Source organism: Nansenia antarctica, assembly GCF_963989245.1.
Source record: "Nansenia antarctica genome assembly, chromosome: 2".
Lineage (NCBI taxonomy): Eukaryota > Metazoa > Chordata > Actinopteri > Argentiniformes > Microstomatidae > Nansenia > Nansenia antarctica.
Window position 1 is genome coordinate 88566858 of NC_137675.1, and position 11353 is coordinate 88578210.

The 11353-nt window shown below is 43.1% G+C and overlaps 1 protein-coding gene across 1 annotated transcript in view; it reads left to right on the plus strand.

Annotated features, from left to right (window-relative positions):
• Positions 1-1485: 1485 nt before the first annotated feature.
• The window catches only part of LOC308150850 (E3 ubiquitin-protein ligase TRIM39-like), a gene marked incomplete at both ends in the record, with an annotated part of 14524 nt that continues 4656 nt past the window's right edge, over positions 1486-11353 (plus strand). Inside the window, 6 exons of the mRNA XM_080523639.1 lie at positions 1486-1653; positions 2110-2205; positions 10202-10432; positions 10532-10554; positions 10638-10756; positions 11228-11353. The exon at positions 11228-11353 is cut by the window's right edge and continues 432 nt beyond it. Of these exons, the coding sequence (XP_080379765.1) occupies positions 1486-1653; positions 2110-2205; positions 10202-10432; positions 10532-10554; positions 10638-10756; positions 11228-11353 (763 nt within the window). The remainder of the gene's footprint in view (positions 1654-2109; positions 2206-10201; positions 10433-10531; positions 10555-10637; positions 10757-11227) is intronic.

Consider the following 11353-nt stretch of genomic DNA (forward strand, 5'->3'; position numbering starts at 1 on the left):
GTGCCTATTAAAACAGGAAAACTGATAAGATATCTAACTAACTGGTTCTAGAAGAATTAACAATAAAACCTTAGAAAAATATATATCCTCCTAACAACGTCCAGGTCTAAACGTACCTGGTGTAACGTCCAGGTCTAAACGTGTCGTCGATGACAGACGAACCCCCCCGAGGTGTTCCCATGTCCAGATCCACCTCAGAACAAACGACCTAAACAACACCTGACATCACGGATTTGTCTTTAAAAGGGGCTTCACTTCACAGTTTCAGAAGGACGAAAAGGCTAGCGAGTGAATTGTCTTCAATTCGGGCAGTTACTGTATCTCTTCTGGACGTGGCATGGCTGAGTCTACTAAGGCTGGTTAAAGAGAGGGTTATCTACAATGTTGTCTTCGTGAAGCTCATCTGTATTTGATGTTCGTGCTTGAACCAAACGACTTCACTTAGCATGTTAAGAGCTAGCGTGTTCACTTAGCATGTTAAGAGCTAGCGTGTTCACTTATCATATTAAGAGCTAGCGTGCAGCCACAGGGGAGAGTGTCTATGTTCCCACAGCTTGATGTTCCCACATTTCTAAGTAATCTAACTAGCCCTAACCCTAACCCCTAGTTAGTGCCGGAAATTTAGCAAAGATGCTATATCAGAATATTTCTGAGAGACGCAATGAGATATAATCCAATGGAATTTGAGTTCCATGATATGGAACGTGTTTTCAGACTTAATATTCTGTTTTCTAACAATAACAATCACGCTGTAGATTAAAACAATGTTGATATTGTTGGGATATACTGATACTGAACATCATACATATAACATCATTTATATACTGTACATACTTCCAGCTAACTTACATCTTGTATAGGTTTTACACAAAAACCTGTAGATGACAAATGCGGATATAAATGTACTTTTTTGTGTGTGTATTAGCTACAGGGCAAGTTTAACCCCTCAACCTCTCCGCTCCCACTCACCCACCCACCCACCCACACACACACACACACACACACACACACACACACACACACACACACACACACACACACACACACACACACACAATGGTTGCTTGCCACAGCTCACAGAGTAAGGAGGCCTATAATGATGCTATAGCTATTCTCTCTTGGAATCTGCCCCTGTGATATTGAGATTGTAGTGATGGGATTACTCAATGCTATCTCTCTCTCTCTCTCTCTCTCTCTCTCTCTCTGTCTCTCTATCTCTCTCTGTCTCTCTATCTGTCTCTCTGATGAGGTTAAAGTGGAGCTCAGTGTTTTTAAAGGGAGTGCTCTATCAGACTTACAACACAGCAGTGTCAAAATTACAGCAGGGAATAACAGAAGACTCAACCGTTAGGAGAGAATACTACTGTCAAAATAGCTTTCTCCAAGTGCTTCTTCACATTTTATTGAAGTGTTGTTTAAAGTTTAAAAGCAGGAGAACTTTGTCAAGAGGCTTTTGCAAAAGAGGGGCTGGCATCGTGTCAAAAAATGGCTACAAGAGTGCCTCGGCCTGAGGTGCTGTGCAATCTGCACAATGAGAGATACAGGCTCTTCTGTCTGGAGGATCAACAGCTCGTCTGTGTGGTGTGTCAGACGTCAAGGATACATAGAGGTCATCTCTGTGTCCCAGTAGACGAGGCTGCACAGGAACATAAGGTAAACATAAATACAATTATTACAAAAATAATTAGAAATTCTGTGACAGATAGATAGCAGTGTCACTTGATGTTATGCACATGCCGGGTGAAAAGATAAAGGGTTGTTGATAACAATGAATGATCATTTTTAGTTTCTGTTTTAATTTTTAGTGTGATTCATCCTTTTTTGTCTGAAATAAGAAATGTACTTTTGGCAGTGCTGAGAGAATGTGTTTCTATACTATACTATATAAGGGTTATGATAATGATTCCTACAGAACGGTGGTAAACAGATACTGTCAAATGAGTCCAGAAATCTCCCAGTCAGAATCTCAATCAGAATCCAAGGGTCCCGGGCCTCGTTAATGAGGCCAAATGCAGTCGGGAAGAAATTGTTTTTGTGTGGTGAGGTTTTGGTCACGATGGACCGCAGCCTCTGTGTCTACCTCCTCAGTAATGTTTTGTCTCAATCTAGGAGGAACTCCAGACAGCTCTGAACCCCTTACAGGAGAAGCTGAAGGTCTTCAACAAAGTTAAACAAAGCTGTGATGCAACATCAACACACATTACGGTACGTCATGCAACGTGTTGTATTCCGAATCAGAATCAGAATCAGAAGACTTTATTGCCATGACATGACTCAATAATAATAATAATAATAATAATAATAATAACAACTTTATTTGTATAGCGCTTTTCCTGAAAACGTTGCAGCTCAAAGTGCTTCAATCATTATATAATCTTAATTTAATTATTTTGTCATTTAAAGGCAATATTAAAAAGGTTTTTAGTCTTGACTTGAACATATGTGCTGAGGTTGCATCCCTAATGTAAACTGGCAGTGCATTCCACAATCTGGGTGCATAAAATGAGAATGCAGCCTCACCAGATCTCTTCTTGTACATGTGGTACACAGAGAAAACCAGCGTCAGAAGACCTGAGAGCTCTATTGGGCTGATATGCTAGCAAAAGACCTGAGAGCTCCATTGGGCTGATATGCTAGCAAAAGGTCTTTCAAATATTCTGGTGCTGTGCCAGTGAGAGCTTTATAAACAAGCAGAAGGATCTTGGCAGTATAGAACTTTACCAGCATGGTCCTTGGGAGGTGGAATTTCCTGAGCTGCCTCAGGAAAAACAGTTTTTTCTGGGCCTTTTTTGGCTCTCAGACAGCAATTGTAAATGTATTCAGAGACTGATTGCTGACATCACTAGCATCACTAGCATTGACGACACTCCTCTCATAGGGCTTTCACACCGGCAAAGAACCATGCCGGTTCGCGTTCGTGTTCGGAAACCTCCGAACGTTGGCGCTGTCTGGCGAATGAGGTTTCCGAACACGAACCGGCACGGTTCTTTGCCGGTGTGAAAGCCCTATCAGTGATGTGGTCTTCTCTTGTTCTGCTCAGTATTGGATACTGTAGACATCTAACTGATAGTCATGCATCTGCAACTCAATATCATAAAGAGAGCTGCATACATTTCACCTAAACTTTAAATAATAGTAATAGTAATAATAATAATAATAATAATAATAATAATAATAATAATAGAAAAGGTAAGGTAAAAAGAGTTAATGTATTATAGTAAAACTGCAGTGATTATAAGATATGTTCCCCTTACTGTCTCCAGAGCCAGGCCCAGCACACAGAGAGACAGATTAAGGAGGGGTTTGAGAAAATTCACCAGTTTCTACGAGAGGAAGAGGAGGCCAGGATAGCTGCACTGAGGGAGGAAGAGGAGCAGAAGTGTCAGATGATGGAGGAGAAGACTGAGGCACTGAGCAGACAGAAATCATCACTTTTAGACACAATCCGAGCCTTAGAGAAGGAGCTGAAAGCTGAAGACATCTCCTTACTCAAGGTAAGGATGCCTTCTCTCAGACAGCAATTGTGACTGTATTCAGAGACTGATTGATGACATCACGAGCATTGATGACACTTCTCCTCTGTTCCTCTCCAGAACTTCAAGGCCAGTAAGGAAAGGTAAGTGATCTGTCTCTGGTCTCTCTTCTCTGTGGTTCTGAACCCAAGCCCACAGCAGCACTGACTCCTGAATGTTCTTCCAGAGCCCAGTTCACACTGCCAGATCCAGAGATGGTTTCAGGAGCGCTGATAGACGTGGCCAAACACCTGGGCAACCTGCAGTTCAGAGTCTGGGAGAAGATGCAGGGGATTGTCAAGCACGGTTAGTAGTACTGACGAGAATTGGATTAAGAATAACTATCAAATAGACTATTTGAATATGTTCATAGAAATACAACATTCATAAATGTGTAGCAAGCCCTGATTTGCTTCACACAGTAACAAATGAGATGGACAATAATATAAAAAGTGCCAAGGTTTATTAACAATACATGAGCCCCATAGTGGGCTGGATAAATAACATTAGGCAGTATCAAAATGTCAGTGCCTGAAAGTTACAAATTGTTTACCGGTAGACTCCGGCAAATGAGAATAGTGAATCCAATCCACAAATTATAAGTATTTAGTGATCGTTAAACTGTTGTTTATTATATTGAGTGGGTACTTTAAAACTTCAAGTTGGTGTTATGAAAAAAGCCAAAATCTAGATATTGTTGACACAATAAGTTTCACTTTCACTTTTTGACCCCTTCGAGTGAGCGTGTTGTTGGCAAGTTCACCAGTTCGCTGCCACATTTCTTTATTAATCAAACTAATCCTAAAATATTAGGAATGGGAGGAATGGCGCTCTCTCTCTCTCCTCTCTCTCTCTCTCTCCTCTCTCTCTCTCCTCTCTCTCTACTCTCTCCTCGCTCCTCTCTCTCTCTCTCTTCCTGTCTCTCTCTCTCCTCTCTCTCCTCTCTCCTCTCTCTCTCTCTCTCTCTTCCTGTCTCTCTCCTCTCTCTCTACTCTCTCCTCGCTCCTCTCTCTCTCTCTCTCTTCCTGTCTCTCTCTCTCCTCTCTCCTCTCTCCTCTCTCTCCTCTCTCCTCTCTCTCTCTCTCTCTCTCTTCCTGTCTCTCTCCTCTCTCTCTACTCTCTCCTCACACCCCATGGCGATTCCCACCTCTAACTGCAGCCACCCGGTGATGAAGTCCTGGAGGGTAAAGCACAACTGCAGATCCTTGAAATAGCTTGCTACCAAGTTCTTGATACTGGAGGGCATGTGGAAAAACTCCATGGCATAGCTGATCAGCTGATGTGGAACTGACCCATAGGCATTGGCGAGGTCGAGCCAGTTGACATGCAGGTCCGTCTTCTCGCGCTTGGCCTTTTGGATCTGTTCCCAGATCATTGCAGAGTGTTTTACACAACCTGGGAAGCCTGGGACTCCTGCCATCTGGCAGTTGGTGTCGATGTAGCCATTTTCCATCAGGTAGCTTGTCATCCTTTTGGCCAATACAGAGAAGAAGAGCTTCCCTTCCACATTTAACAGGGCGATGCTCCTGAATTGGCCAATGTCTTTGGAGTTCTCTTTCTTGGGGATGAAGACCGCTACTGCTCTTTGCCACTCAGATGGAATACATTGCTTTTTCCAAACAGTTCTCATAAGGTAACATAGCAGCTCTAGCACTTTGGGGCAGTTCTTATAGAGCTTGTAGGGTACTCCATTGGGGCCCGGTGCTGATGAAGACCTTGCCTTCTCCACAACGTGTCTGACTTCGCTGAGCTTGGGGGGCATGATGTTGAACTCGGATGTTGGCAGTTTGTCTGACCTGTCTCTGCAGTGCAAGGTTACTTTTGGCCTTTCCCCCCACATCTTGCTTTCCCCTGGTGGATTCGCAGCCCCCGGGATGTGGTCACCTTCTCCCATCCACATCCACATTTCCGCATGATCTTCTTCTCATTGTCCGTTTCCATTGCAGTGGTTACCGTGTGATCTGTCCTCTTAGGCCCATCTTTAAATAAATACTACAGCGCATAATGTGTATAATGCATCTGTGTTTGTTTTGAAGCTCCTGTGATTCTGGACCCCAACACTGCACATCCCTCCCTCTCTCTGTCTGATGAGCTGACCAGTGTGAGACAGAGCGCAGCGCAGCAGCTGCCTAACAACCCAGAACGGTTCATGACGTATGTTAATGTTCTGGGCTCTGAGGGGTTCATCTCAGGAGAGCACAGCTGGGAGGTGGAGGTGGGGGACCTTCCTGGATTGGTCATGGGTGTGGTTAAAGAGTCCAGTTTCACAAAGATACTAGAATCACCAGAGCATGGAACCTGGGCTATAAAACAGAGGGATGGTGAGTATAGAGATGGAGATAATAAGAAAATCACCCTGAAGAGGAGACCCCAGAAGATCAGAGTACAGCTGGACTACAACAAGGGGGAGGTGTCCTTCTACGACTCTGAAGACAAGACACTCATCCACACTTATGAAGACACCTTCACTGAGAGACTGTTCCCCTTCTTCTGTATTGCAAGTGCTGGTGAAGCTAAACACCCTGATCTACAGATCTGCCAATCAGAGGTGATCCTGGCCATGATGTCATCCTAGTGAGGAGTGTATGAGTCTGTTTGTAAAACATGAGGCAAGGCAAGGCAAGTTTATTAGTACAGCATATTTCATACAACAGGGGCAATTCAAAGTGCTTTACATACATTATTTAAAAATACAGCAAGAGGAGCATAAGAAAATAAAAATTACAATGAATAAAAGCAAATATAAGAAGTAAATAGATAAAACATTTAAAAAGACAATAGTTAATGGAAAAAAGACATTGATAGAAGTGTTTGTGTTTAATCATAACTGGTGCAAAACATGAAGATTTTTTTAGCTTAGATTTAAACATTTTAAGGGTTTGGGCCTGTTTGATTTCTTCAGGGAGTTTGTTCCAGGAGCATGCAGCAGCGTGACTGAAAGCTGCTGCACTGTGTTTTGTTTTTACTCTTGGAATTATTAGCTGATTAGTCTCAGCTGACCTTAGGGACCTTGCGGGAATATAGGGTGGGAGGAGATCTGATATGTATTTTGGTCCAAGACCGTTTTGTGACTTGTATGTAATTAGGAGGATTTTGAATTCAATTCTCTGAGAGACTGGTAGCCAGTGCAGGGATCTCAGGATTGGTGTAATGTGTTCAAATGTCTTTGTTTTTGTTAGGAGCCTAGCAGCGGCGTTTTGGATGAGCTGCAATTTATGAACAGCTCCTTTAGATAGGCCTGTTATTAGACCATTACAATAATCAAGTCTACTCGAAACAAATGCATGGATGAGTTTTTCAAGGTCTTGCTTGGACATGAAACCTCTCATTCTTGTGATGTTTTTCAGGTGATAGTAGGCTGATTTAGTTATCGAGTTTATGTGGCTGTTGAAGTTTAGATCGGAGTCTAGAATTACACCAAGATTTCTGACCTGTTTTTTAGTTTGAAGAGAGAGAGAATCAAGTTTTGCACTGACTTTCGATCTTTTGTCAGGTGCACCAAATACGATTTTCTCTGTTTTGTCCTTTTTAGTTTAGTTGGAGGAAGTTTTGTGTCATCCAGGCGTTTATTTGCTCAATGCAATTACAGAGATTGTCAATGGGACTATAGTCGTTCGGTGAGAGGGCTATGTAGATTTGAGTGTCATCCGCATAGTTGTGGTAGGCAATTTTGTTCTTTTTTATGATGTGTCCCAATGGAAGCATGTAGAAATTTAATAGAAGGGGGCCAAGGATTGACCCTTGGGGAACCCCACATGTAATTTTAATTTGGTCAGATACAAAGCCACATGAGCCACATGTATGCTCTCTTGCTCTCTCCTATAATTATGAAATACTGAGATTGACGGTTTGATTTGTATTTTTTAATTTTATGATTGCGTTTTATGATTGTTGACATTTTTTAAATGTTTACGACAATGTTTATTGTTTATTCTGTTTAATGTAAATTAACAGATTATTTTTCTTTTATTGCTGTCTATCAACAAAACTTTGCTGTGGAGTGTGAGCATTATGGTATAAGAATCATGTATGTATATGAAAACATGTAGCTTGTGTGAAGAGAATCACATACAGTTAGGTCCGGAAGTATTTGGACAGTGACACAGTGACCCCTCTCCCATCAGTTGAATCACTGTATCTCAAACGCACCACAAATAGAGCACATAAAATTATCTCTGACCCCTCCCACCCTGCTCACCACCTGTTTCAACTGTTGCCCTCTGGACGGCGCTACCGATCCCTGGCACCAAAACACATCCCGTTTCAAAAACAGTTTTTTCCCCTCTGCCATAAGGACTCTCTCTTGTGGTTATGTGTGTTCATGTCCATGTAATAGTCATGTGCAATGTGTGTATGTTTTTTGACACTGCTGTTTGAGCTGTACCGAAAACAAATTCCACCGACCTAGGTCGTGTGGTCATTAAACTATTCATTCATTCATTCATTTCCATAATTGTGGCTCTGTATGCCACCACAATAGATTTGAAATGAAACAATCGTGATGTAATTGAAGTGCAGACTTTCAGCTTTAATTCAAGGGGTTGAACAAAAATATTGTATGAAACGTTTAGGAATCAAAAGTAATTGGACAAATTAACATAATTATAAATAAAATGTTCATTTTTAATACATTGTCGAGAATCCTTTGCATCCTTCCAATGACTCTAGTGTTATTTGCCCTGTCCCATTCTGTCCCCCCTCCCGCCCGCCTCCTTCTGACTCTCCCTCATTCTCTCTTGGAAACTGCCCTCTCTCTCTCTCTCTCTCGCTCTGTCTCTCCCTCTCTCTCTCTCTCTCTTCCTCTCTCGCTCTCTCTCCCTCATTCTCTCTTGGAAACTGCCCTCTCTCTCTCTCTCGCTCTGTCTCTCTCTCCCTCTCTCGCTCTCTCTCCCTCATTCTCTCTTGGAAACTGCCCTCTCGCTCTGTCTCTCTCTCTCCCTCTCTCCCTCTCTCTCTCTCTCTCCCTCTCTCGCTCTCTCTCCCTCTCTCGCTCTCTCTCCCTCATTCTCTCTTGGAAACTGCCCTCTCTCTCTCTCACGCGCTCTGTCTCTCTCTCTCCCTCTCTCACTCTCTCAAGAGACACATTCTCACAAGAGAATACTACTGTCAAAATAGCTTTCTCCAAGTCACATTCTATTCTTATCTTCACATTTTATTGAAGTGTTGTTTAAAGTTTAAAAGCAGGAGAACTTTGTCAAGAGGCTTTTGCAAAAGAGGGGCTGGCATCGTCAAAAATGGGTTCTACACAGTCTCTCTCAGAGGAGTCAGGGCCTGAAATGCTGTGCAGTGTGCACGGTGAGGTACTCAGGCTCTTCTGTATGGAGGATCAACAGCTCGTCTGTGTGGTGTGTCAGACCGCAAGAATACATAGAGGTCATGACTGTGTCCCAGTAGACGAGGCTGCACAGGAACATAAGGTAAACATAAATACAATTATTACAAAAATAATTTGAAATTCTGTGACAGATAGATAGCAGTGTCACTTGATGTTATGCACATGCCGGGTGAAAAGATAAAGGGTTGTTGATAACAACGAATGATCATTTTTAGTTTCTGTTTTAATTTTAGTGTGATTCATCCTTTTTTGTCTGAAATAAGAAATGTAGTTTTGGCAGTGCTGAGAGAATGTGTTTCTATACTATACTATATAAGGGTTATGATAATGATTCCTACAGAACGGTGGTAAACAGATACTGTCAAATGAGTCCAGAAATCTTACAGTCAGAATCTCAATCAGAATCAGAATCAGAATCAGAAACAGATTTATTGCCAAAAATGTACAAGAAGAGTGGAATATGACATGATAATAGTGCAGTGTGACTGTGATGTCAGTAGGGATCAAGCTAGCAGTCAGGGTCAGTGGGGGTCAGTAGGGGTCAGTGGGGGTCAGTAGGGGTCAGTGGGGGTCAGTAGGGGTCAGTAGGGGTCAGTGGGGGTCAGTAGGGGTCAGTGAGGGTCAGTGGGGGTCAGTAGGGGTCAGTAGGGGTCAGTAGGGGTCAGTAGGGGTCAGTAGGGGTCAGTGGGGGTCAGTGAGGGTCAATGGGGGTCAGTAGGGGTCAGTAGGGGTCAGTGGGGGCAGTGGAGGTCAGTAGGAGTCAGTGGGGGTCAGTGGGGGTCAGTGAGGGTCAATGGGGGTCAGTAGGGGTCAGTGAGGGTCAGTGAGGGTCAATGGGGGTCAGTAGGGGTCAGTAGGGGTCAGTAGGGGTCAGTGAGGGTCAGTGGGGGTCCCGGGCCTCGCTAATGAGGCCAACAGCAGTCGGGAAGAAACAGTTTTTGTGTGGTGAAGTTTTGGTCATGATGGACTGCAGCCTCTGTGTCTACCTCCTTAGTAAAGTTTTGTCTCAATCTAGGAGGAACTCCAGACTGCTCTGAACCCCTTACAGGAGAAGCTGGAGGTCTTTTACAAAGTAAAAAATCCTATGAAAAAAACCTGTGATGAAACATCAGAGCACATTAAGGTACTGTGTACGTCATGCAACGTGTTGTATTCAGTGATGTGGTCTTCTCTTGTTCTGCTCAGTATTGGATACTGTTGACATCTAACTGATAGTCATGCATCTGCAACTCAATATTGTAAAGAGAGCTGCATACATTTCACCTAAACTTTAAATATTAATAATCATAGAAAAGAGTTAATGTATTATAGTAAAACTACAATGATCAAGATATATTTGCCTTGCTGTCTCCAGAGCCAGGCCCAGCACACAGAGAGACAGATTAAGGAGGGGTTCGAGAAATTTCACCAGTTTCTACGAGAGGAAGAGGAGGCCAGGATAGCTGCACTGAGGGAGGAAGAGGAGCAGAAGAGTCCGATGATGAAGGAGAAGACTGAGGCACTGAGCAGACAGATGTCATCCCTTTCAGACACAACCACAGCCTTAGAGAAGGAGCTGAAAGCTGAAGACATCTCCTTCCTGCAGGTAAGGATGCCTTCTCTCAGACAGCAATTGTAACTGTATTCAAAGACTGATTGATGACATCACGAGCATTGATGACACTTCTCCTCTGTTCCTCTCCAGAACTTCAAGGCCAGTAAGGAAAGGTAAGTGATCTGTCTCTGGTCTCTCTTCTCTGGGGTTCTGAACCCAAGCCCACAGCAGCAATGACTCCTGAATGTTCTTCCAGAGCCCAGTTCACACTGCCAGACCCAGAGAAGGTTTCAGGAGCGCTGATAGACGTGGCCAAACACCAGGGCAACCTGCAGTTCAGAGTCTGGGAGAAGATGCAGGGGATTGTCAAGCACGGTTAGTACTGACGACAATTTGTGACACGTTCTCATGCTTTGGTCCTCATATCGCCAACCAATCAAAATGTTCTGCTTTGATTTTGAAATACGGAACTACGTTTAAACGTTGTTAAGAATCACAACACACACTCGCTAGTCGAGCCAAAATACTGCAACGCAATGGATTCGGTGAGTACTCCCCACTGCTACCTAGTTAACTATAGCACTACTTTACAATGTTAGCAGGCTCACAAAACAAGCTGTGTTAGTTGACTAGTGATGTGTCATTGATTTTCAACAACTTGGAAATGTATTCACATTTTCGAAAGAAAATTCAGATCATCAGATCCTGATATGAGGACCAAAATATTAGAACGTGTCCTATCTGGAAGAAGATTTGAATATTTTTACAGTTATACAAGATTCTTAGTGTGTACTGGAATAAAGCCCATAAAATAATTAGTAGAATATCTCTGTGTTTGTTTTGAAGCTCCTGTGATTCTGGACCCCAACACTGCACATCCCTCCCTCTCTCTGTCTGATGATCTGACCAGTGTGAGACGTAGAGGGTCAAGGCAGCAGCTGCCTGACAACCCAGAACGGTTCATGAAGTATC